Source organism: Anopheles maculipalpis, chromosome 2RL, assembly GCF_943734695.1.
Source record: "Anopheles maculipalpis chromosome 2RL, idAnoMacuDA_375_x, whole genome shotgun sequence".
Lineage (NCBI taxonomy): Eukaryota > Metazoa > Arthropoda > Insecta > Diptera > Culicidae > Anopheles > Anopheles maculipalpis.
This window is the reverse complement of record NC_064871.1, coordinates 12,927,025-12,954,753: the sequence shown is the minus strand read 5'-3', so window position 1 is coordinate 12,954,753 and position 27,729 is coordinate 12,927,025. Positions and strand designations below refer to the sequence as shown.

At 45.8% G+C, this 27,729-nt stretch overlaps 2 protein-coding genes across 2 annotated transcripts in view; both read left to right on the top strand.

Annotated features, from left to right (window-relative positions):
* Positions 1 to 27,729, top strand: part of LOC126559737 (zinc finger FYVE domain-containing protein 1-like) — a 281,299-nt gene that overhangs the window by 66,270 nt on the left and 187,300 nt on the right. The gene's annotated exons all lie outside the window — the stretch shown is intronic.
* Positions 425 to 27,491, top strand: LOC126556710 (mucin-5AC). Its single transcript, XM_050212154.1, has 10 exons — positions 425 to 453; positions 21,508 to 22,481; positions 22,679 to 22,951; positions 23,675 to 24,527; positions 24,825 to 25,346; positions 25,433 to 25,610; positions 25,685 to 25,864; positions 25,945 to 26,474; positions 26,563 to 26,889; positions 26,966 to 27,491. The coding sequence occupies exons 2-10, from the start codon at positions 21,509 to 21,511 to the stop codon at positions 27,489 to 27,491; spliced, it is 4,362 nt and encodes a 1,453-aa protein (XP_050068111.1). The 5' UTR covers positions 425 to 453; position 21,508.

The following is a 27,729-nucleotide window of genomic DNA, read 5'->3' as shown; positions in this document are numbered from 1 at the left end:
TGTTGTGTGATGTTTGCGCTTCCCGTGTGCGCGATGAGTTGAGGATTAGAAACCTACCAGCCAGGCCAGCAAGGGCAGCAGCAGCCGTTTTCGTTGTGTTTTTAGTTTACCGTTTGTGAAGTTTGTGTCATTTTGTGTTTCACCGTTTTGTAACTCGCTGGTGGCAAGCAACGGTGCGTGTGTGTTCTGCGGGTGTGTGTTTTGCACACGCAGCCCCCCGTGCGTGTGTGTGTGTGTGCGCGCACGCGAGAGGGTGGTGTAGTAGAAAGGAACCTGTGGCCTGGGTGTGATTGAGAAATTAAAAACGGAAAACGTGGCCACCAGCAATTGTAGCAGCAGTAGCAGCAGCAGGGGCCACATTACAGCCATATCGGTCACAGTCTGACTCAGGCTACTACCCTCCCCCCCCAAATATCATCCGCGGCTGGCTTTATTGGGCTAAATAAAATATCGGTAAGTATGACCCTAAAAATCCCCGTGCCTCACCATATCGCAAACAACACATTTCATCGGTGCAATCCTCTGTTCCCATGCTGCTGATGTGGTTACGAGCGTGCGTGCGTGTGTGTGCGTGCGTGTGTGTGGTGTGTGCTAGTTTCGCGAAAAGTGTGTGTAAATCGATGCGTTCGATCTGTAAGCAAAAGGCAGTCAAGGGAAAAGGAGGAAGGCGGACACAAGGCAACAAATGAAGTCGAGCCATCCATATAAAAATTGTAGTTCCGATCCCCGGTGTGCGCGTCGTAGAAAGGTAGTAAAACAAGAAATCAAGAAAAAAAATAGGAGAGACAGCCTAGCAACAGAGAAAGCAGAGCAGTGGCGTGTTTTGCCTACTGAGAGGAATCACTTTTTTTCTTATATATGGAATATAAACTAGCTTGAGTAATGCATTCTGACGAAATTTGTTTCACTAACATAGCAGCACCTGAGGAGAGAATTTGCTGCTTTTGCTAGCTCTGCTGCCCATAATGAGTCTCCTGTTGTAGTGACGTCACACTGGTTTGAAAAAAAAAAATTATGGTTATAATAAGGTTTCTGCATTTGGATTAAATTAACGCAATATTGAAAAGAACATTACCCAAAAAACATCTTCATTTATGAAAGGATCACACTGAAAAGGAGTTTCGTACGTATGTATAGAAAGGAACATGATAAATTGCGTGTTGCGTCGTTATGTTGGCTCTTTCGCACGACTCCTTGACGACAGTGTTTTCGAGCGCTCCCTCACGACGGTTTTTGCGTGATTGCTTCGGTTTTTTTTTGTTGAGCAAAAGCATAAGGGCAAAAACAGCAACGAGACACAGAGCACAGAATCCTTCTCTGCTTGTATATCCTGCTTACTCTCCTGTGTAGGAACGCGTCCACGCACACACGCGGTGGTGTCCGCTACATACAGGAGCAGCCTTTTTTTGTTTTTGGTTGGTTTGAAACTTTCTTAGCGTTCTCCAGTTTTCGGTTCGCAGTTTTGAAGCGTACAAACGGTCGAAGGGGAATTTGTTCGAGCGAAATTGCCACACTTTTGCCGATTGTTTCTCATCAAAATTCTGCTTCCATGGTTGCGGTGTGTGCGTAATGTTGTGCGTCCGTTTCGAATGCGCCACCCCGAGAAGGTGGTGGTATGTTCGAATAGTTAAAATCCCCGGTGTGTGTGCGTTGTGTATGCTTGATTCCTGATTACCACCATCATCATCATCGCCGCCGTCGATTGGAGGCACTACTCGGGTTCAGTGCAATTTTATTCGAGCAATCTCGTTTACATTACCGCGAAAAAAAGAGCGAGAGAGCGAGTGAGAGAGAGAGAGTGGGACGCGTCTGATTGTTACCCAATATGGTACGAAACGGGATGATGTCCGGTGCGTCATTTTGTGCAGGGTTGGAAAAACCGGAAACAAAACGCCATAAGTGTCCGTCTCCATCTTCTTTTAAGTGTCGCAAAGAATATCCTTCTCCACCAACAACCCCCAACACACACACACACACACACACACACACACACACACACACATACACCCTCCTCCTACGGGGCCACGTTGAATAAAGGGATGAAAGTTTGACAGGGTGGAAGGGGTTGATAAAAATTGGAACTTCCTCTCTCTCTCTCGCATATCGAAAACGAGAGAGAGAAAGAGTGTGAGCGGTTGTGACGGAATGTTGACGTATGTTGTTTGTGTGTACACGCGCGTTGATGTGATGGAAAATGTGAAAATTGATTTAAAAGTTGGTAGTTGGAATTTTGGCTGCTTCCCCTTTTTTCATTCAAAGCATGCAGTAGACAGTGTTTGTGTGTGTGTGTGTGTTTACACAAATGTGCGTACAAATGTAGATAGATGCGCAAACAACAATAGCCAACGTGTGTTGTATTGTCTGGTTGCTTTTCCGTAGCAACCGATGAGGAAATCTGAACTCAAACTGACATTTTGCATCGGTTGCTAGTACTTTTGTGTCCACGGTTTGATGAAATGTTTATTTCCCTCCCATTCTCTTTCTCGTTCTGCGTCATCCGGTTTTTATCCACGGAGAGCAGAGTTTGTCGTCGACCGACGTATTTGGCAGTTCCTCTTCCGGTGACGCGCACCACGAATACCACACAGAAGAAAATGTTGAGCTGTGTGCGTGTGTGTGATTATGTTTCTTCGGCTTTTTTGCCAATGCAAACTAGATATCAAAAAGGATGCAGACACTCTTATTTCATACAAATGTGGAGATGGCGTATGGAGAGCTAGATTTACTTTTTTGGAGCAGCTTAGCCGGAAATTTAAATAAGTAACCTGGTAAGTTAAAAATACAACACCCCATAGAAATATTGCAACTCGCCATTTGCTTTGAATTCATTCTAGTAGCAGGGTTTTCTGGGATATAATGAACAAGTTCTTTGCGAAATTTTTATTGATGTTATCGATCAAGGTTCCATTGAAAACCCGGGGAAGAAAAGCTTCAAATTCGATGATAATCAATAGTTTGCGGGTAATCGATTTCAAACCAGTGTTTTCATATTGTACAATATTGATTTCATCTGCCAGATGATGGATTGTGCGGGTATTTTAGTTGGTTTGTTCCGCAGAATTATAGAAATAAAAATTTTCCATCGTAGTTACCATTGGATCAGCAAACTGTTTGGCACTCCTAGACATTTTACAGCACCGGTTGCTTGGACCATGGTTCTACTATAATAGGCCTGATTCCTCTTCTTCTTGGCTCAACGACCTCTAAGGTCATGCTGGCCATCGAAATGGCTTTCCTTACTGCCGATACCACGTAGTTGGTTAGTCAATCCTGATTTGAAATGATTTGAAAAAATCATTTTGATATCCCAAATATCAGTTACAACACAAAATATTTTCTCAACAAGAACAGTTTTAGTTTTGGTTTTGTTTTTGTTGGTTTCATCACTTTGACAGGTTGATTTTGAAGATTTAACGAAAACAATTGCTCTTCGTTGCAAAAACAATTGCAAAACTTGTCTGTCACAAGAATGGTTTCATAATGCAAATTTATTTTCCGTTTGTATTGACAAGCTTGTTTTGAGACTTTTGCGTTTGTTAGAGATAATCAGGCTTAATATCGAACTAACTTATGCTATACTTTGCCAACCATCGAGCAAAACATCGAACACGGACAATCCCGTATGTTTATATGGAAGTGCTCGGTAAAACAACCTCAAACATCCTTGTGTGGCATTTGTTCAACTCACCAACCAGCTAGTATACATCCAGCAATCTAACCGCCTGTCAAAATTCATATTCCATATCAATTGCACACGGTTTCATAACTGTGTTTGATTATTCTGTATCAGATTTTTGCTGATTCGCTAATGTGTTTCTATATCAAAGGTCGAGGATTCCCTATTTGCTTGTCAATTTATCTCAAAAGTAAACGTGCTATTGCATCGTTCACACTCACCAGACGGAACGTAGTTTGATGGGAAAGAGACAAAACTTGAAATATAAATGTCTCTCAGCTTTGCTCAATATCACCCGAATTCGGGCGAGTGCGGCGTTGAACGCCGCACGAAAACGAAAACCCTGTAATTGGACAATTTGGCAGACGCGTCACAGACGCGTTCGGTTTGCTGCGTGAAAATAAAATGTATCCCACACAAACACAACGCTTATCGCACGCGCCCAACCAAAAACACGCATAAGATGTGACGGAATTCGCGTCTCTTTATATCTCGCTCTGCGTTAACTGTCCATAGCGCATTCCTTTACGCGGCTGGAAATAACCGGACAGACATTGAGATTATTGCTGCCTATTTATTTTGCTTTACTCACACGGTGTGACCACAGAGCAACACAGCCCCTAACTTCACCTGCGCTACGAGTTTTTCCGATTAACTAATCGACGCCTATTTTTGCCCTCCACCCAGTTGTCAACGTTTGGCGAGGCAGCAATGAGGGATGAAAAACTCTTCCCATCCCTCATCACCCCTTGCACGCTACCTCTTCTGTTGGTGGGTGCGTGCGTTGGTAAACAAATTGTGTCGCTTGGTCTCTCTAACACAACGATATCAAATTGTGTTCACATACGACGACAAACTTTATGATTGAATGTTGTGCCGTCGTCGTCGTCATCGCTGCATCTAATTTCCATCGGTCGGATGGAATGTGTGAGATGATCTGTGTCAGTATCTGTGGCAAGAAATTAAAATTAATTCGCAATTCACTGGCAGGTTTCTTCCTGAGTGAGGAAGCGATGACGTTGCTATTGGGGGTTTTTGTTTTTTTTTTCGCAACGCTTGGAAGCGGAATACGTCATCGGAACGCGCTTGGCGTTTGTATTTTGCAAACTATTTGCTTGTCAAATTCATGAAAGCGAGCAAACGGGAGAGATCGAGAGAGTGAGACAGAGGTATCAAAATTTATAAATGCATATTTTTTTGTCATATTAGCATAGCCTTTCAATTTCGATTTCACAACATCGATTTTTCGGATGTGTTTTGGACATGGAAAGAATTTACCAGGTCTCTCTTAAACATAGTGCTCTGAAACAACGTCGAGTCTGGTGCGTGCGTACGTGGTACGAAATCCCGGTACGAAAATAGAGCAAAAAGGGGTGAACTCCTGTATTGAAGGGTACTGAGACAGTTCCCTATCTATCCACTTGTGTACTGCCCAGGAATGTCTTGCACCTTTCCCTACTTTCCACAGCGTACACGGCGGTATGCCAAAGCTACTTTGATCCGACGGTTTCCTTAGCTTGTAGATTTGTAGCTATAACGAGAGAGAGGGAGAGAGAGAGTGAGAGGCCCATTCTTAACGTCGACTGCAATAAGAGTACAGCTACAAACGCGACTCGTACCAGCAGGCCTTGCCTTGTTGGGTGCGTATACGCGGATATGTAGCTGTCAAAAATGATAACACAACCAGCTCGCCAGGAGAGCGAGGCCTACTTTGTTGGGTGCGTTTTCTCGCCGCTGTTGTGTTGGTGATGCGTCACAGAGCGGCGTGTTGGCAACGCGATAAACGACGCTGGTGCGCCGTATCATGCCGACACACACACGCACAAGATGGAGGATTAGCAACGAGAGGTTAAGCAACGTAAAGGGTGAGCAGGCCGCCGCCGTCGCCTGGTGAACGTGAAGCCATAATTCTTGGCCCAACGAAGGGGAGCTTATGTGATGTGTGAGGGTAGAGGAACACACGATCCATGCCCCATGACAATTGGATGTGTGTAGCTAGAGCTAGTGAAGTATACTCACTAATCCTGACGTGAAAAACAAATCCCACAGCCATCATTTCATCATCGCTAGAATATGGGATATCTGTTTTAGAAAATAGTGAAGGCTGTGCAAAGAAAAGTTGAGGAAAATGTGTAATTAGGAGAGTTCCGACGTCGAATTATGAGATGAAAAGATTACATCACAGGGAATATTTAAATATTTAGACAGCTTTTGCTTTGTTCTTTCAAAATTCGATAATCTAGATTTTAGACTACGGGCTGTACTCTGAGGTCAAAGAGGCCAAAGCTTTACCGACGATCTTCCTGGGGCTATGTCATGTAATGACTTCCCAGTTCCGCCCAGAGAATGTTCATTAGAAGATCCTATTGTTCATTATGCACATTGTGAAAACATCTGAAAAAAGGGCAGAATTCCTTTCGTACATTGCCGGTGGTTCCTTGGATGTGCTCTCAAGCGTCCTTCGTCTTTCTGCTAATTGTTGCAACTCCCCTACACTTGTTTGTGTGCGGGCAACAAACACTTCACACGGCGTTCCCCCCTTCCCCCGCCCCACCCTTCCTACTTGAGATTGTCTTAAAAGCGCTTCTTCAGCTAGTTCGCCCGCAAAAGCGGAAGAAGGCCCAAAGAAACTTGAAACCATTCCCTGCCAGCTGTGTTGTACTCCAACAGGACAGGACGGAAGTAACAGAAGCCAAGAACAAAGCTGCCACAACACGTGCATTTGGTGGTGGTGGTTTCGCGTCTCTTCAGTGCATCCAGTTTAGGGTTCGTGGTTTGCGGGTCCTCCTCCTGATATGCATGTGTCAGGTGACTCTTCTCCAATTAGCGTAAATGTGTGGGGCCTCCCCTACCCTAAGAGTTGCCGGGGTTGGTGGCGCAAACCAACCTGCTTTCCCATTTGCCCCCAAATGTCTCCCTTCTTCACATGCAACCGTTTGGCATGCGCGTGTCAAAGCAATCACGCGGCAACTCGCGGCAGTGCGGTGTAACAGCGCCGATATATATATTAGTTGGTTTTGCATCTGGTATGCACACACAAAACTGTATCGCATCGTCGTTTATCGCCTACCGGGGACACAACACTGATCATTCGCACCGGACACCATCCGTCGTCCGGTGACCTAGATAAGGGACGTCAGGGGCGATACACGAGCGGGTGGCGTTGTGGCCTCGAGAACGGGGATGATGTCGAGGGCGACGTCCCTGGGGCAGTTTGTAACAAGAAGACGCTTCTAAGACGACTATCTTTCTGTCCCACTCTTTGTCAATCTCGATCACCTACACCCCGCTATTCATGGTTTGGGTTATATTTGATGGCTAGACGGGAAGGTAGTAGCACTAAAGCAAAAAAAAAAAAAAGTTCGGGGACACAAACCTTGGTCTGTCTATTCTCGTGTGGCGTAGAGGCTGCGAACGTCAATTTACGGTACCCCGGCTTTCCGTCCAAGAGAGCAGTGGAGGAGACTTCCTCGTTGCGAGCCTTCAGCACAGCGAAAAACTAAAAATCGCACACCCAGCTACTTCCCATCTGTCAAAACAAGCACAACATTTTCAACCATTCACAATGACACAAGGTAGGCCGGTGTTTTTGCACATCCTTCGCTTAGCAAACGCAACCAAGCACACACCCAGACGGGAAGATACTCCAAAAAGGTGTTTCGGCTGCGATTTCAAGGCGTGAAAGTAAACCCTACACCGCGTGGAATCGCATCCAATCGAATCGGGGCCATTTTCCCTCCCCCCTCCCCTCCCACGTGTACACGACACGCGGGGCATAAACGCACCACACACACAAAGTAGGGCATGCATTTGTGTGTTCGCACTGTACCGCCTAGTGCCGGTGACGAACTGTTGTGCCGCGGGGCAACATCGATCGAAGAAAAGCACGACGCGAATCCTCCCCCAAAAAAAAAATGGGCGACCTGTCATCAAAGTGACGATGGTCGCCGCCGAGGCCCACCTCACCAGATCTGTCATTTTTTGTTTTTGCAAACGGAGATTCGTTTGTTTGTGTTGTATTAGCGAATGTGTGTGTTTGTTGTGTTGTTATTCCATGCCCCCGGCTACTTTGTTGTGTGTTTTTTGGTGTATGTGCGATGAGTGCGCGCACGCTCGCACTGCTGTGTGTGTGTTTTTGCTTCTTTGGTGACGTGACCAGGATTAGGTTCGCTCGGCAGCGCGTGGTTCGCTGGTGGGAAGTAAATCGTGTACGATCAGTTGTCGATTTCGATTGGAAATTGGGCGTCCATCATTATCGATGGCTGTGTGTGTACACATGCACCACCTCCGGTTCCGGCAGCGGGTGGTTTTTTTCCACGACCATGAAAATGATGTAACGCGCTCAGCCCTGTGCCATCGTGGCGTCTGTGTGTGTTTGTTCTAAACACCGCAGAATGTTGTAAGCTTGCGTAGAAAATCAATGACTGTTTTAGTTCTGGGTTAAAAGCTGCATGCCTGTAACAACAATGGGAGGACCCCGTCGAACACTGGAAGATGGGAGAGCTTTTGTTGACGTGTCTCGGCTGTCACCGTTGTGTTGTGACGTTGCATAATTGGCTACTCTCGCGTGCAAAGACGGATATGTAAGCACGTTTTGTTCCCGATTAGATGATGATATTGATTGGGAGGGGGGAACAGTATTTTTATCCTCTTTGCAATCTCTCATCTCAATATCAAAGCACATATTACAGGTCGCTGTTCTAGGTTTTAACAGCAAACAGTGAGTGTTGTTGGTTGGCACTTGGAAAGCTATCAAAGCTTCTGTGCACAAGTCAGAAAAGCCCTACTGGAGGTGTGCAATAAACATCCGGACACGCGCACCTTCTCGAAAGCGCAGCGCAGCGATAGAGGATCGATGAAGAAACAGTTTTATGGCCTACTCTTGCAAACAGTCCGTATAGGAAGGAAGAGGGTCGTTACAGTATAAAGTGCTGCAAAACATTCATCATAGGGATGCAAATGTGGCCGACAGTAGCACATCATTCGGACGTTGGAGAGAAGGATAACGGGAGAATGGTTTTCTTTGGGACAAAAAATCCAGCATATGAAGTCATCCAACGATCTCGCCCTGCCAAACGAAAAGATGTTTATTTGGACGAGGACGTTACACACTCGTTGGCTGGCACTGGCAAAAATCGGTGCGGAGGAGTGCTGCTGTTTTCTGAAACCTTAAGCAAGTAAGCATATAGCAGCGTCGAGATGGCGTTGTTTGTGTTTTGTTTGGTTTATTTTATTTTGCTGCTGCTGGTACTACGGCTTCTCGTGTACGTGTACGTCGCTTAGGGTTGACGAAGTAGAAAACGGAGCGTATTAAGGGTTAACTGAGGTAGAGGGGTGCGGAAAAAGGGGGTGGTGAAAAGCGCCAGCCAGCAGCAGCAGGCGTCGTGTATGTAAACAAATGTCAAGCGATAACGAGCGCTACCGCACAAGCACAAGCACTCTCAGTTTGTAGCATTAAAGCTACTACTACTACTACTACTACTACTACTACTACTACTACTACTACTACTACTACTACCGCTCTTACTACTACTATCGTAATTGATAGCGTTACTATGGGGCTACTACTACAACCGCTGGCCACAAACATAACAACCACTAGCGAAAACGTGGTGGCGTATCCAGCAAGAAATCGGAAGAAGAACGAACACGCGCGCGCCTGAAGCTGTTTTTGAAGGACAGAGAGGTGCCGTTTGGGGGTTATGTTACACGAACCTTTCTTCTTCACGGACACAGACACACAGACGAGGGTTGTGTAAAATGTCAAGTAGAGTGCGGAACTGTGGTTCTCTACGAGTCCTTTCAAAGAGGACAAGGAAAAACTCGGGGAGAAAAAAAATGCGTTCTGTATGGCTTCCTCTACGCTTTCTATTTTCAGAACACAAGTAGCGTGTCCACAACAGTCCATCTTATATACAGAAGCACAAAAAAAGCTCTATCTAGTTTACGCCTCGCAAGCTTCGCGTCTCGTAGGGTTGGGAAGTTTTGCTCCAAATTAATGCACCCTTTTTTCTTTTTTTGAGAGTCCGATGACCCATGATAACGCTTCTTCGGACCGCGTGTAATGAGACGTGCAGAGGAAAGCATTATTTATGACCACACTTTACCACAGCAATGTGTGTAAAGCCGCCCCACGAGCAAACGAGAGGACTGACACATAACGCCTTGGTATCGTCCTTTTATGATGTGTGGCGCTTCATCTGCTGCCACAGCAACAGCAGCACCACGCCAAAACCCGTATATGAAGGGCCTTTTTTTTTGTCAAACAAAACGTGTCGTGTCTTCGCTTTCGGTCTCACGTTTATCACCACCCCGGTACCCGGCTGACCTTGAACAAGGCAAGACCTGCGAGCTGCGACCTGAGACCGCTGCGACGAGACGCGCTTTCAAACGCGCAGTTTGAATTGAACGCGAAAATTCAGACACCAACAAACACAGCCTCAAATTCAGAAGCCTCAAATGCGGTGGCTCCATTTTATGGCACACGGGTTGGAAAGCCTTCTCCAAATTCACACACGATGCCACGTTTGGCGCTGTTGTGCGTCGCATGTGTGTCTGTATTCCCTGTGAGGGGCCTTAGAGTTGTTGTTTTGCACATATTGTAACACATGCGGGGGGTTGGCTGGTGCGTCGTCGACTTTTATAGCGAAGCATCGGAAAGCTTGGTTGGGGCAAAAACAAATCGTGCTTGCTGTTGTTGTGTTTGTGCGAGCGGCGACAAGTCGATTTGAGGCAAACAAATAATGGTTTCTCTATTGACGCAGCAGATATTGTTGTATTGTTTAGCGGCGAAATAGATAGAGCCCCATCGTTGGTCAGTTGAAGCTGGAAGGTAAAGTGATACAGGCGTGCGGGGGCTTAGCGTTATAATCTAAGTACACCCAAGATACACACATACACAAATGGCAGGTGAATTGCGCGTGTCATCCTCTCGTTACGAAGCCGGGCGCGTGCGGCCCTTTTTTTTTGCTACGATCACGATCAACATCATCTCCGAGACGCCATGTTTTTTTTTTTTGCTATAAGGGTAGTCTTGAAATGCTCCAAACTGTGGAGAGTGGAGAGCGCCATAGAGAGTAAGGGGTGTGAATTTTCAAGGTTAGATCGGGTAACGATAGGGGTCTTACCTATTTTTTCTCTCGCTTCTCTAACCGGGGCTTTAACGTGTGGCGTTCTGTGTTTTTGTTGTTGTTGTTGTTATTTCTCCACAGCAAGAAAGGTGATAATTTTTAGTGCGTCGTACGCGATATGCGGCAATTTAGGAGAGGGAAAAGCGCTTCTTTCTGCCGGATGAAATCAATTCATGCTTCAGCAAAAATTACTTAATTAATTAAGTGCGTGCTAATGCACGGTGCAAATGATGGTACTAAGAGGCGCCATTTATTTTTCTTTTGGGACGTTTGAATGTGTCTTTCTTTTGCGCTCATCTATTATCTATTTCCTGCTTTTGATTTAGATTTTTGTTTTATTGATTGCACCAATTGACAGCCGGTGACAGATCACGAACGAAATGCGCCAGAACCGAATGACAGCTGCTCGCGGGAGCAATAATAATCATTATAGCACTCATAACGCTTCTGCGTTATGCAGAACGTTACTTGTTTGCATACTGTACAGGAATATTTATTTTCTGTTGCTGTTTTTTTTTCCACGTACACCCCAAAATGGCGTCATTGATGTGGAAAATGGATGATCAAACATTTCACTTTTCCCAGGAGACGCTTGCACGTTGTTATAACAGCCTCAGACCTCAGCCAGCAAAACGTTACTTTCCTCTAAATGTACTTATTTGTTGTGGCGTGGGTTGGTAGCTGTTTATAGCAAGTAGGTCACGAAGCAGAAGGATCATCAGCACCTATTCTTGCTAAATCAAGTACACAGGCGCGCCGCGCTTGTCGTTTGCGCGTGACAAATGATGGACGCGCACGGACTGGTCATTTTGTTGTTGTAATATGTGCCAGACGAGATGAAAGAAATGTTAAGAAAATAGAACAAACTTGACATGTGTGTTTCGGTCAAGTTGTAACGCTTTTGCTTGCATTGATACTAAACTTTCACTTTCACACGCACACACGAATGTTGTGGTTTCTCCCTTTTTTTTTTTGGTTCTGGCATACGATTTCCCTTATCAAACATTGCGCATTGCGATTGCTCCTGGCTGTTCTGTCTGTTCTGTCAGTTTTGGTTCCCACCACGAATGATATGCTCACACACTACATCCACCCTTTGCAGTGATGGAATCGGTTGTTTCCTCCCATATGTGGAGGGAATTCTTATCTTATTCTTGTGGATTGCGATTAAATATGCGCAAATAGCTTTGGGCTCAGTCTGATGCAAGAAGCGCCAAGGAAATAAAGGTTTAGTTGACAGATTATTAAAGCCATATGTTTTGCTGAAAAAGTAAGAAAAGAATGTGATCGTTAAAAAATATCGATCGATCGATTTCGATCCTTTAAAACCATGTGGAATGTCTCTCGAAAAAAGGAAAACTTTCCGTGCACTTTTCCGTCTTTGCTTCAGCAAATTTTTCCACGTGACAATCACCCGCAAGAAGAAAATTAATTCTTGTGCTACACAGCTTCTTACTTTTTGTTTTCTTTTTTCTACCACCCGTCATTCCCAGGCATTCTTTCGAGCCGGCCTGTGGTTTTTTGTATTGTATTGTTGCCGGGGCATTTGTTTGTACAGTATACAAAAGCAGTAGTGCCCAGTGTGCCGCGGGATGGCGCGTTTGCATGCTGTGTTTGCGTTTGCGCCAGTATGTTGTGTCAGATTGTGTTGTGCTGCTGTGCGCTAGCAGATGAAGCCGGGTCGCTGCTACTGACTGTGATTCGATCTGCGCCGGGATCGGTTTGGCGTGTGCTGGAACGGTGCGCCGTTTACGAGTTAGATCATCGGGGCAAGATGTGCAAGATTCGTGGGTGTGTGTGTGCGTGTTAGTGTAACGACTGAACGGGAACGATGAAGTACGTCAGTCGCCCTGGATAGGCTGGTGTTTACTGTGCAAGGGATCAGTCATATTTGTGCTTCCCTTAGTCTGAAGATGGCACTCTAACAGATGGATCTGTTTTTGGAGACAGTCCTACGTGACAGAATGTAGTATCCTTTCCATGTAGCTCTTCCATTTTGAGAGCATGTGAAGATGTGGGCGTCGCGATGCTCTCTGCTCCACAAAATGCGATCGTGCACCGCCTAGATCAAACTAGCAATACGAAGCGAGATCATGTAATCCTTCTAAAGTCTTACGCCCGCAAAAGTGCGTCCATTCGCGCGTCCGTACGCACCTGTTGGCCATAAATATGTTGCGTGTGCGTGAATACCCCCCCCCCCCCCCAACTCAAACTTTTCCCCTGAACTGGCATCAACTTAAAAAATTAAAAAAGGAAAAATGCCACAAGAAAACAGCACACAAACTAACACACAAATCAAACTGGGCCACACCTCCCGCACTGGTACGCTTTGGCTGGCTGGTTTGGGTTGGGAAGGAAAATTGTCGTTTTGTCGCGTTTCGGTACGGCCGAATTCCGTGACATCCGTGCATCTGTCGTGCCGCTTCAGCGAAGATCATGTTTCCCGGTTCTCTCTGGTACCGTTTCACTGTTGCTGCTGCTGCTGCACCTACGCAAAATTACAATAAGTGATGTGTGATGTGTTTGTTGGGGTGTCGTACAGGTTGGTGGGCGGGAGTAGGGAAGTGCACAAACATACAACTGGAGCGCAGCAGCAATAACGCCGGCGTCGTGGTAAAGAATAGAATGTGGAAAAGATTGTACTAATTTCACAAAAATAGCGTCAATCACGCGGAACAGAACGTGAAAAAACTCTTGAGGAGAGAGAGAGAGAGCGAGGGAGAGAGAGGATATGTTTATCGTTTTGGAACATTTGGAAGGAAAGATTATGTTGTGGGTTTTTTTCTGCAGAGCAATTTCTCTATGGAGATATTAAAATATTCTAAGATTATTGCTTCAATCGAGATTTCATTCTTATTGGAACTATCACGCTTGACATCGTAGTCGTATCGATAGCATTGCGGATAAACGCTTTAGCTCGCGGGTACAGTAGTTGTGAGTTCAAATCCAGCTCAAACAAATAATGATAAAACCTCTGTCATCTTTTCTGTTGAGTACTCATACAATTATAGGGGTCTATGGTATGACTTTTTCCCTCACCCTTTTATGCATAAATGGTTTAACATTTATTTTCGTAAAATGCATATCAAGAAGATTCAAACGTTGTTTTAAGACTGTAATTTCTAAAACACTCTTTTGATTTCATTTTAAGAACATCGTTGATATGAGATCACCTTGCCAAAGAAGCTCAAAACTAATCAAAATAAACGATTTTTCGAACATCTGCTCGAACCTAATTTTTAGTTTTTTTGCTGATGAAAATCTGATGATTTTGCTGGCTAGTTTTGAGTGTACATTTGTGTAGAAAGTAAACAGCAGCCATGAACCCGCCGTATTCTCAGCTCTTCTTGAGCTGATTTTGTACAAATGTTTCAAGGCATTTCCTCCTAGTTTTTTGCTTTATCCCTACAAGCGGTGTTTGGACCTAGTGATACGAAAAAAGTAAAGAAAAATAAGTAAAAGACTCTCTCATATTTCTTCCTCCACAAAACAACGATCTTTAAATCTTCGTAATACGAGTGAAACAAACACTATTTACGTTGCTTCGCTTCCGAGCGATAGAGTTCACCTCGATTGAGTGCCTTCACCGAAAGGGTTCAAAGTACACACCTTCTTTGACTTTACCGATGGACTTATGGACGATAGATGATGCAAAGAAATAACCCCTTGAATGATGATTTTGTCATATTTTCGTTATCAAAGGTCCCCCAGCTGCCCTGGTTGTAAATATCTGGTTTTGGCAGAGTTTACATTTTATTCGATTCAAAAAGGAACATTGACTTGCTCATATTAGGGAGGAAGGTGAAGGCTTTCGTGTCGGTGACTACAGGTAGGGGTCATTAACGGCGGCATTTCATGCCTTTTTGTCTTCCATTTTTTTCTGGAAGTACGAGCACAAACGATTGGAAATTTTTGTACCCCCGTGAAGAAGTGGTGTGCTGGTGCTGACTGCGCTGAGTCACCGTGTGTCAGCCGAAACGTGGTGGACAGGCTTACTCATTCATACCCCCCCCCCCCCCCCCCCTCGCACGTCATATTGATCATCAAATGTGGTCGTCGTTCTTCGAGGGTTGTTTCTGGATCCAATCATTCAATCATATCATGCTGTTTTACGCTTTCAGTGTCGCAAATTAGCATACATTGGGCAGTGAAGACGAGTGGACTTTTGAAAAGTTGCGCCCGCCTGTGGGTCCCCTCTAGCATTATTAAGCCCACCAGCCTTCCACCCGACACTTATCAATATTTATATGTGTGGCTTTATAGTTATTTTTTCCCCAACACTTGCTTGCTCGAATCGGTAGCGTGCGTGCACAGTGTAGTGCACTTTTAATGCATTTTTATCAGCAAAATGGGGTTGCGTGTTTGCTGCCTTTTTCTCTGAAAGGCGTTTGTACATTTGTTTAGTGGCGGTGTGTGTGTTTTACCTCCCAAGGGAAGAGGGAACTTCTGTCCCGCGGTGGTTCTGTTGCTTTCTTTTGCAATATCGCAGTTTCATGGCTGTAAGACATCATTCCGTCTGTCAATTTAACTAAGAGCACTCTAGGTCCTTCTTTACGGCAAGGAAAAACAATTGAAAATGAAATGCATTTTTTATGCTGTTCCTCCATGAACCAGTGCAAAACGTGGTTGGTTCTTTCCAGCTTTGAAGCCAGGAACTAGAATTTCGATTATAAACCCCCACACCTCTCGCACACACAACATCATCCCTTCATTTTCGGTAAGTTTCAGACGGTTCAAGCCGGAAACCGTTGAGCTTGATGGAGAAAAGAGGTGCCTCACGGGTGTGCATATTTTATTGCCTTGCCTGACCCATTCACTATGACGCGTTGTGATGAGACCCGGGATGGAAGCGCCATACACGCATAACACATCATGACGCCGGTTTAAGGCGTCAGCGGCGACGATAACGGTTGTATTGTGTGCGTGCGTGTAGGATCTGACGATAGATGATGTAGCAAACCCGAGGAACGCGAGTTTCGTTTCAACTCACACACACACTTGTGAGCACGGGACACGCTCATCGCAAGGAAGGAATCATCTCTAATGCTACAAAATCATCAGCCTTATCTCGCTGGCTTAAGCTTGTGCCTTCAGACTGCTACTGCGTGTATGGTTGTGTGTTTGTTGCCTTTTTTTTTTTGTTTACCACAAGCCCCTAAAGCCGAAAAGGCGTCAAGTCATCAGCATCAAGCTGTCACGCGCAGTAGCGAAGGACACGTGTTTGGAACCGCACGCGCGTGCATGGAGGGAGGGGAGGGAGTAGAGTCGATGTTTTCTGTTGCTGTGGCGGGCTGGAGCACATGCAAAGGTTATGGCGATGGCGAAGAGTGTAATTTAACGTGGAAGAAACCTTGTAGTAATGGAGCCTTTCGATTTTTTGGTCTTTGACGACGGTGCGAAGTGTTTCAATTTTCTTCTATAAGAGCCCTTTAGAATCACTTGCACATGGGGTACGATCTATGGAATGGATCATTTGAATCACTTATTGGAATTTTTCGTATGCCTAATGCTGCAAGCTTCTTGTGGACCTTTTGTGGAATCATTTAGTGGAATCCGGCATTCAGTTAGGGGGAGACTCGTAACTTGACTTTGGGACTTCTGTGGAACTTTAGGAGGTCCCCGGTTGAGTCGAGAAAATGAAATAGCAATTAAAATTGGAGTGGTCCGGGTAGGATTTGAACCCGTCCTTGGTCCTGCCGTGTGAAGACGGACGCCACTGTCGGCTCTACTACTATATTCTACTGACTATCCAACTACGTGGAATTGCCAGAGTCTAGCAAGCCATTAGATTGTCGGCGGGACCTAAGACGGTTGTTAAGCCAAAAAGATTCTGCAAGACTCTTCAGTTTGATAGTTTTAGTGGGTTATCAGGTATTCCTGGACTATCCTGAATAACTGCAGCTTGCTTATGCATACTTTAAATATTAAATAACTAAATAAATTTATGATATACTTGCCAAAGGAATTTATCTTGTTTAGTCTCCCTAAATATACTAAATAATCTTTTTGTTTCACTCTTACGAGCTGATCTGCTCATAAACCATCCATAAACCTTATTATGGATTAGCTACTAACTCAGGTTCCTTCCTGTCGGTTCAAAGTTTTTCGCACGCATCTGACCTCTCCCCGAACGATTGGGGAAGGGCTCCCCTTTTGTGTTGCAATAGAGCAATTTCGTTGTCAACTGCAAACAAAAAAAAAGGCCGTTGCTAGCGACGACCGAGTAGCAAAAACAATGTCACAACACAAAGCGAACCAGGCCATATACAAACGATATAATCAGGCCATCACGATCCCGTGCGTCGGCAAATAGAGAAAAATGGCGTACTTATACCATCGTACTTTGCTTGCTGTTCTGAAGGAAAGTGTAGTGGAGGACATTGATGCAACACTCAAAACGATCGGAAACTATGGATACTGCTACTGCAAAACCGTCCAGCGGCGACTGAGTACACATTCCAACGCAAAGTGTCCTTTTTAACGGATATTCCCTTAGTGTTAGTGTAACACTGGCAGCTTTCCCTCTCCGTTTTCCAGCTGTCACTGTGACCTTGACCTTTTTTTTTGGGGGGGTAGCGTTCTTTCGTTTATATACTACTACCAACCACCACCACCCCACCGAACGCTGTCAAAACGCCCTAGGACGAGATGGGTTTTGTTGTGCTGCCTCTCGGAGTGTGCGTCAGGTTAGCGTCGTCGCTATCACCCATACACACAAAACAGACCGCTTCCTACGGCGCATTGTCGTTATTTTCCGACTGTGAGTGAGTGTGTGTGTGTGTGTGTGTGAGTAAGTTGGACTGCGGAAACATCCTGCTTACGTGGTGTGTGTGTGTGAGCTGGTCGTGTCTTTACGTTGTTTGACATTGCAAGGACTCGACTCAACACGCGGTTGTCATCACGACGGATGAAAAACCGAAACGCGAGACAGGGACACAGAATGAGGTTATGCGATGCGGTTGGCATGTGTGTGTGTGTGTGTTTGTAGGATAAAAATACACTATTTGTTTGACGGACGTTCCAAGGGTGTGTGCAACCGTTGCAGAGTACATCGCATCGCAGTAACCAAGTAGTTTAAAAATTTTGTTTACGTTGGCAACCAAACAACAAATCAGTCTCTTTCGTCCTTCCTCACACACAATCACACGCGTACGGCCGAGTTCATCCTGTTTTGCTTATATCGCAAACAAGCTTTTCCTTATCCCGGAGGAAAAAAAATGGGAGTGACTTGACCTTTTTGTTTTTCCGCCGGTGAGAAAGGTAAGGAATTTTTAATGGAACCAAAATTCCATTTTAACTCGCAAAAGTGGGCATTTTTGTGCAATAAAATAATATTATTTTAAGGCGTTAGTTTGAGGTATCACAGTCTCTTTCGATCAAACTGGTAGGGCTGTGACCGCGCTAGCCATACCATCAAGCAGATGGTTAAATTTCTGGATCACGATGATACTCTTCGACTTCTTGGCTTTCGTTAGCACATCCTGGTTTTGTTGAATGTGGTGCGGTTTCGATGGCACGATCATTTATCGACGGTGGGGACGGCTGATGTAAAAGAGCGTTCGATTCACCACCAACCACCCGAAAGCCGGTGGTGGTGACGCCTTTCTCTTTGTCACGTCTCGTGCAGGCTTTTTGTTTCTTTTTTGGCAGGATTGCCATGCAGCCAAAACCGGGTTGGGTGTTGGTCGTCGTTGAACGAAACATGTGTGATAATCTCCCAACAAAAATGCCGTGTATGAGCTCGTTTTTTTTTAAAGCTTGATTGCTTTCATTTCGTACGATTCGCTTGTTTTTATTTTACCAACCGAATAAAACCTGTCCCATCGAGAATGGTACGGGAAACCTTAGGCCATTCAGTTGGATAAGATGCTACATAAAAAATTTAAGTTATAAATATTTTTAGTGGGAGAAAGGAATTTTTTTGTAATCTCTTAAAAAGTGACTCTATTGAACGTCCTAATCCACCTTTAGCAGAAATCACAGCAAGCGTTACCACACATCGTGTGCAAACAATTGCATACCTTGCAGGCGCATTGCTTGAATCGCCCGTTTTAGAACGCTTTCAGTGTTTAAGAGGTCCTTTTTATTCGTGAACTGTATTTGTTAGTGAAATTGCTTTTACCCGGTGCACAACGATGATGATGATGATGATGATGATGAGTGGTGTTGCACAAGGGTACTGCTACCTAGAAGTGCCGAGTTAGCAACCGAACCGAGCAACCATAACCACCGGGTGTGTGTGTGTACCGAAACGGCGCCATTCCAAGGCTTGTAGCTCGCTGGGACTTCTTCCGCGTGACCTGTTTCTTGCCAGGGGTTTTGACTAGTTCTCTTTCTCGCTATCTACATACACACACACGACACTAACCTTTTCACTGCTTGACCGCAGACCTTCGTGATGCGGGACGCAGGAAAGAAGAGTCATCCACTGCCACAATCCGTCAATTTGTTTGTGCCTAGCTGTCGAAGGGTGGTTTCTTTGGTAACTGAATAATCACAACCCTGCTACTGGTTCACTCTAAACATTCTCCCCCCCGCTGCACAGGGAAGTGTGCGGGCTTTTGTTTGGCATTTGTGTGTGTGTGTGTTTTTGTCCTTCAAAAAATCCCGAAGGTGCAGGAGGTTCCACACACTTTAGAGCCTTGGTGTGACATAATACAATTTGTCAATGACACTATTTGGTTCGTATGTAATTTAAAGCACAGGAAAAAATGTTTTGCCCATTACTAATCTTTAAACACAGTCCCAGCCAGCGGTTGGTGTGGAATGTTTCTGGACGCTTTCCTTTCCAGGCACAAGTTGTCCGGCAACTTTTTCCTTTCTGTTTGTTTTTTTTTTGCTTTTGACTGCGACTATTTGCTCTACAAAATTGATCCAATTTTGATTTCCTTGTTTTTTTTGTTGTTTCCCCTGCTTGTTGCCCGAGAGGGTGGCCAGCTCAGTAGCGTGTAAAAATTTCACATCCAAATTATCCATCGACGACGACGATGACGACGACGACGACGACGACGACGACGACGAGAGAGAGAGAAAGGACACGCCGTCAACGTGGCGTCGCCGTGCGAGTGTGGACAATCAAAGAACCAAGAGCTTCTTCGATTGTCGCGGAAAAACAATAATAATGGGAAGCTTTTTCACCCAGACGCAATTTAATTTGCTATACTGTAATGTTATTAACAATCGATGGAAAATTTTATTGTAAATTTGGATTCGGAGCTATCGGAGCAAGATTTGGTCTTTTTTGCTATCGATTTATCATAGATTCTAATGCCGCGTGTACGCTTTACGAATGGACCTATTTTCCTTGGCCCAAAGAGCGCATACGAAGGAAACCTCAAGAAAGTAGTTGTACACAATGAGGCTTATTTTTAGTCCTTACCTTTAATCTTACCACCGAAGAAGGTAACTAATGCTTACCGATGGGCGAAAGAAGGAAGCGAATGGAAAGAATGGTAGAAAGAAAGTTAATGTTAATTTACCCTATTCCCAATCGGGATGGGGGCCAGGATGTCGGTTCTTTCGTTTGGTCAAATTTTGATGAACCTTCTACTCCCATGAGGCCCATTATCAGCACCCGCTTCTTCGCCAACAACAATGACAGCGCTATTCGTCAGCCAAATCCTTCAGGAAATGCCATTTTTCTACTACCTATTGCTTCTACCATTGAAGCACGGGAGGGAAGAAAGGGAAAATGGAACACAATTGGGTCAACGGAGCTTTTCGTAACGGAAAAAGGACTTTGAAGGACGAAGTCACGATAGCAGTTCGATTGGCCTTTTTTTCTTCTTGTGTGTGTGTCTATGCATCCTGGCCAATTTCCTCGGTAGCAACAGTGCGGTAGATGCTTCACTCGGGGATGCATTTTGACTTCGTGACTGATACACGCGTGTGTGTGTGTGTACGTTTCCGTGTGGCTTATTTGTTGGATAGTTTTGGACTAACAAAACGATCCAATAAAAAGCGGCGATCTAATAAATCTGTTTAGAGAGGTTACACGGTGCTGACGGCATAATCCTTCCCATTAGGAACGGATGGCGTTACCCTGGGATACGTTTGTTACAGTCAGCATCGTGCACGCGACCACCGTCAACCTATCTTGGAAGTTTTGTTGTTACTCTGAGAAGCTTTTCGGTGTTTTTTTTTGTTATGGACATAAGGACGTACATGGAGGTTGCACTCAGACACCGAACCCCGAACGAATTATCCTTGTCCGGATGGTCCTCCCGAACGCTCTGTCTCTCGCTCTCTTATTGCTGCGGAGTGGGCAGCTCTTCCAAAACACTTAAAACGAACCTTTTTTTTGCGGGTCACTGTACACTAGCACCGGTTTATTAAATCGATGGCGTCGGATTTACCTGACGCCCCAGAAATCCGTAGCGATGATCCGCGTTGAACCACTGCTTTTTACACACCAGCAAGAGCAAGAGCATACCAGCTTTTCTGTTTGGAGCAGGTCCGCATCCGTTTCTATGGTTTGGCAAATGCAAAAGAAGAAACTGTTTTGTGGCAAAAAACACACACAAATCGCACAAAGTCGAGGATGGGTGCGCATTCCGCAATGGGTCCTTTAGGTGGAACGTTTGCTTTCCATTAATGGCTTGTGCTCTGTAAGTCATTGACCAGCATTACCAGGATGGTTCTCTGGAGTTTGAAGCATCACGATTATAATCCTGTTTTTTCCTTCTCTTTTGTCATCTGCAGAATGTCCCCGGAAAGGACACTTGACGAAGACAGCAGTGACGGTGCTAGTGATCATCTAATTGCGGAAGAATCGATCGAGGAAGAATTGCTCGACGAGGAAGAAGATACAGATTCAATTGCGCGGAGCCTTGCGGTCAGTGTAGGTGCAGGTGTAGAAACTATCGTTGGGGATCACGTGACGATCGAAACGTCCTCACCGATACCAAGCCCTGGGGCAGAAACGACAATATCGTCGATGACCGAAGGTCCTACCGGGGCCCGGACAACACCAACGATCGATACTGCTAGCAAAGCAAGCGGTTCCACCATGGTACTGTCAACGATCCCACTGGATCAGTCAATCATGCATCAACAAATCGTGCATCTGCAGCAGCAGCAGCATCAGCAGCAGCACAGTGTTAACCATACGATCAACAACAACAACACGAGCTTCAAAAACCATAATAGTGGTGTTGCTGGAGCAAAAAATATTCTTATCAGCAGCAACACTGGAACTGGCAGCGTTAGCAGTGGTACCGTTACCCATCAAATAGTGCATCAACAACACCATCCCCATACGTACACCATCAGTCTTGGCAATCACAGTACGGCTGGCAACGGTAGCAGCAGCAACCACTACCAAACGGTTGCTACGGCAACGTCCAACGGTGGTGCTGGTAGTGTTGTTGCACCAAACATCACCGGAAGCAGCAATAGCGCCAACAACAACACGATAGGCAATATGGCATCCGGAGGAGCGGGTGCACTTGCACTAGTGACCGGTGGAGGAGGTGTAGGAAGTTCCACAACCGTCGTCAATGCCGTGCCATCGCCGTCTTCCTCGGCCGTAGTATCATCGTTGGGTACTGCTGGCAGCACTGGTACGGGTCCTGGTATGCTGGTGGTGACGGACCGGAATGGAACGGCCACAACCACTACCACAACGGGCAAGCTCGTACTACTGCATCAGGGGCGCGCAGGCGAAGATTATATAAGTAAGTTCCGAGTGCGTTTGCTTTCCTGCCTTGCATGTGAATAAGCCTACAGAGTGTGTGTTTTTCCCGTACGCCGAGATTTATGTGGCTTCAACTGTTTAAAACAGTGGAACGTAATAAGAAGCCGATTAAAATTTATATTGTATGTCTGGGTGTGGTCAAGAAATACTAAAATTTTGTTTCTTCGTCTCCCACAGCAACGACAGGCGAAACGATCAATGGTGGCAATATCGTGCTGCTGGCAACGGAGCAGATGGATATGGCAGAGCACGACATCATCAACAATAATGTTATCATCAGCACCACAAACAGCGGTACTGGTGGTACGACCCGAACGGTCGCACTTCCTGCACACCACCATCAGCCTCATCTAGCGACTGGTGGGGCGGCCACCAACGGGCCACCTACGACGAACGGTGACGAGGATCTCACATCGTTGTCGTGGCTGCAGGATAAGAATTTAATAAAAGGTAAAGGCTCTTTTCGAACGGTTTTGTTAGGGTAAGGCAGGTAGAAGCGTTGAGGGTGCAGGTGCTAAGAAGAATGTCGGAATTTAGATCAGGCCAATGATCGATTGGTACGCGATGCTTGTTTTTTTTTTTTTTTTGGCAACGCACACGAACGCTCTCAACAGCCTAACCTCAATGGTATGCGGTGCACCGTGTGTCATTGCTGTTGGTTGAAAGAGAGCGCTGTGTACTTGGGAGAATCTAGCGACGAGCGATCCTCGATCATGCATACCAATCGATATCGGTATCGGTATGACATTTAAAGGGTTTATACCAGGTTAAAAAGACAAGCGTGTTTTTAAACAACGCACACACAAAACACACACACACACCATTAACATTGTGCAATTAAAAGTTTAATTGTTTATTTGAAGTGAAAAGTGCTTCACTAAAATGCTTAGCCGCTAGAAACTCTTTGTTTGCTTGGGTTAGTATGCGTCTTGAAGCGTTCTGTACGCGAACGACAGCGGAGAGTATGAAGAATTGCGTCAGTATTAGGTCAGAATACGTTGTGTGAGGGTTAGCGGCATGTCTGAAGCAGGAATAGTAATGATGCGGTAGATACATAAGAAAGTTGTTGACCGTTTTTATTATAGCTAGACTTCATCAGCAGAGGAACTCATTTCCTTCTTTGTAGCTCTTTGAGTATCTTGTCACTAATGAAGCGATTTTCATTATTTGCAGCTATCAATCTGTCTAAAGTGCCAGTTTCATCACCGGACAGTCCGCGGCAGGTAAGCGCCGTTGTGTCCGGTAGTGTCGGTGGTCGCATCTCACCGACCAGCGACTTTGTAGAGGATTCGTCAAGCATTTCCGAGGATAACAACTCGTCCGCAAATTCATCGTCGGAGCAAAGCAGTACCGGTAGTGTGAGTACATACACAAGCGAGCCAGCCGACCGACGGACCAGCCCATCCCAACCTCTGTATCAGCAGCACGGCATCAGCTCCAAGGCAATCACAACCCTAAACGGGGATACGATCATTGGCATACCGGTGATTGCGGTTAACCAGCACCACCACCATCAGCATCATCATCCGCATCATACGCTCGGCGGTAGTAACGGCAATACCCTACAGCAACAGCAGCAAGTTATCCTGGACGGTGGTGGCAAAACGATGAAGGTTTCCGTAATGACAAGCCTAGCAGCACCAACTGTTACGGCTACTCCCTTCATCGTAACCGGTGGTAGCAGTACCAGCGTACCAGTTTCTGCATCGTACGGGATTGTGTCGTCGCCGGTAAGTTCCGGCACTGGAACGACGAATCCTTTGGCAACGTCCACACCGGTAAGCTCCAGCTCAACGAGCAATGGTAGCAGTAACACCACCTCAAGTACTCCGCATCAACACTTCCACAAAAAGTATCTGCGCGAGGAGCTTGTGAAGCAGCAGCAGCAACAGCAGCAACAACAGCAACAGCAGCAATCCCCGCAACAGCATCAACCAAATGCAAAAACAGTGACGGTGTTGGCCACCGGTGGTGGTGGCACAACCAACAACATCTTTATCACACCAATGAAACATGCAGGCCATGGGTAAGTGGAAAGCTATACAGAAGCTCCTTACGAGTTATAGATAGCGGAAATTGGGGCAAATGCGCCACGTTAAGCAATTGATGCTGTAACTTACTTGAACACCAAGCTTTTATTGTCATTTTAAACACTTATTTGTCACGTATCAATCAGTTTCAGACAAAAAAAAAATGCAAAAATAACCGATTTATTAAAGTTTTAAAAATTGTTAGAAATGTGGTGACATTGAAACTGGTGGAAATCTCATTAGACTACACAATTTACAATTTTAATGTACGTTTCATTCATTCGTTTGGACAGCTCTGTGAAGTACGATGATGGGTCCGACACCGGTGAAGATCGCCATTATCCTCCACCTGCTGCACCGATCAAGAATGGTAGCAGCAATTACGGAGGCTGTAGTACCATGAGCTCACCAAATGTAAGCGGCGAAGAGTATGGCAATAATGTAGGCAACACCGTCACCGTTTACGGTGGCTTAAACATGATCAAGCAATCACCTGTGCCCTCACCGACGATGCTGTCACCAACGCACAATGGTAGCACCGGGAATGGATTAATCATCCAGCACCATCCGAATCATTACCAGCAGCAGCAGCAACAGCACCCTATCGCAACACCACCTCCACAGCAACAATCGTTGCCGCCGCCATCAGCCACCAGCAGCTCGTCCACTGCATCCCTATCGATGCCAGCATCGCCGCAGGGTTCCAGCAGTTCCGTCAGCCCGTCAAAGTTACCACCGCCGAAATCGAAGCATCCAACCAACGTGCCATACGATCCGCTGGTACACGTTAACAGTAAGCCTCCATTCAGTTTTAGGTAGGTGACAAATGGATAAAGAATCTGTTTTTATCATCAGAAAAAAGAAGGATATTCAAAGTACAATTTTAAATACATTTTTGCAGCTCGCTCATTTTTATGGCCATTGAAAACTCGCAGCAGAAAGCCCTTCCGGTGAAGGAGATTTACGCTTGGATTGTGCATCAGTTCCCGTACTTCAAAACTGCTCCAACTGGGTGGAAGAACAGCGTGCGTCACAATCTATCGCTGAACAAGTGTTTCCAAAAGGTGGAAAAGGCTGCGGTAGGTTTCGGGTTCTTGATTTTGAGATATTACGAAAGAGCTGTTATTTGATCGTTTCATTCCCCTTTTTACAGAATCTCGGCAAAGGCTCGTTATGGATGGTGGAGCCACAGTTTAGGCCAAACCTCGTCCAAGCTCTGTCACGCTCACCGTTCCACGCCGGTTCCGGTATGGATAAAGCAACGTACAAAAGCCTACAGCAGCAACGTTCCACCAATGCTAGCCCCACTGGCAATGGTTCACACTATTCCAAGGTATGGGTCCAACTTAACATCGGCGCATGATTAGCTTACTAATCGCGGTTTTTGTTTTATTTGATTCCTGTTCCAATCAGGATAATTTTCCTCAACTGACAAGTCGTCTAGCACCGACGGACAATGGACTGCTGCATCATGATGATCTGGATGACATTAGCCGCTCGTCCACACCCATCGATTACGATGGTGGTAGTGGGGATTTGGCACCCGGTCCACATCACAGCAACCCTTATCAGCCCCAGCATCATCACATACCACACGAGCAGCAGCAGCACCAATTGGTGAGTTCCGCACATCACGGCCAGTTTATTGCGATGCCCGGTGGTGTATACCATCGACTCAATTCACCGGAACCACCATCCACGAATGGGTCGGCCAACGCCTCCACCACCTATCTGTCGAGTGTGGACGGCACTACGATTGTGTCCTGTCCGGGCGGTCCAGTTGTGTATGTGAATGGCGGAACTGGTGGGGCCGCACTGTCGAAGGATATCATTGCCGGGCGTGAGTGGAGTGCTGATACGATAGAGGATGTGAATGCCGCTACGGCAATGCTAGCACTAAAGCACGGCTCCAAAATATACACCGAGAGCACGTTCCGCAATGGGTAAGTGAGGTTGAAAATGAAAAGAAAAAAAATGGCGGAGAATCTATGCTAAAGGATCTATTTTATGTATTATTTTTTGTACTCTCAGTCAACCACCCGTTATTACAACTTCACCAAGTGAGGACCACACGTACTCGGCCGGTGGAGTCGGTGTACAAGAGCTGACAGCTGCCAATGGGTTGCCAACGAATGGATCGACCACGGTGATAGGGAATGGATGTAGCTGTTGCTCGTCATCCGATGAGCGGTACGAGCATAACCGACACCACCATCAGCATAGCGTGGCCATTAGTCATCCGCATCACCATCATCAGCCACCGCAGCAGCATCAGCAGCAGCATCATTCGATTCGGCACAGTGATACCATCAGCAATGGCACATCCTCCGATGCTACGTATGAAAGCAGTGAGGAAAGGTATGCAATCCTATCGAAATCGATCATTTTTTGGGTAAAATTTTGAACTTTGTATTCCCTTTTCTTCTTTGTCCAGCCATCCAGCGCACGTTCCATCCGCCGAAGATGTTGAGGAACGGCGCCGTCAGGAGGGCGTCTTTGCACTGCTCAATCTCGCACAGATGACCTACCTACCTTCACCTTCCTCGTCCATGTCGTCCTCGACGTCCACCCTATCGTCTCCCGCCTCCTCTACCGGTTCACTGAAACGTTCCGCACCGAACGATACTCCTTACGCACCTGGTAACAACTATCGCCAGCAGCATGCAGGATCACCCGATCGGGCACGTACTGCTTCGCCTCAGCTAGCACATCACCATCACCTACAACATTTGCCAGTTAATAATGGACATCTGCATGTGGATCCGGCGGGTACTAATGCCAATGGGGGAAACATCCTCCAAACCATCCCAATTGTATCGTACTACAGTGGTGGTAGCAGTAGTAGCAGTAGTGGTGGTGATCTTACCACTGCCCGCCAGTACGCATCACCACCACCAGCAAAGAAAACTAAACCACGCTCATCGCTCAAGAAGCTGAAGAAAAAGTCACTTGGCCGGTAATGCTCACCAAGTGCATTGTGCAGCCGTCCTTAAGCGGGTAGAAGAAGCTGGATAGAAGAAGTCCGTGTCAGCAGACATTCTATCGACGTGTGTACCTATAAGATCCTTACTACTATTGTTGCTTGCTCTAAATGGCGCGCACTGTTCACAACTCAAGTTTATATTTTTTAAAACGACACACCACGTGCACGCCACGTGGTTGTGGGTCTCGAGCATCTTAACACACACACACAAACAC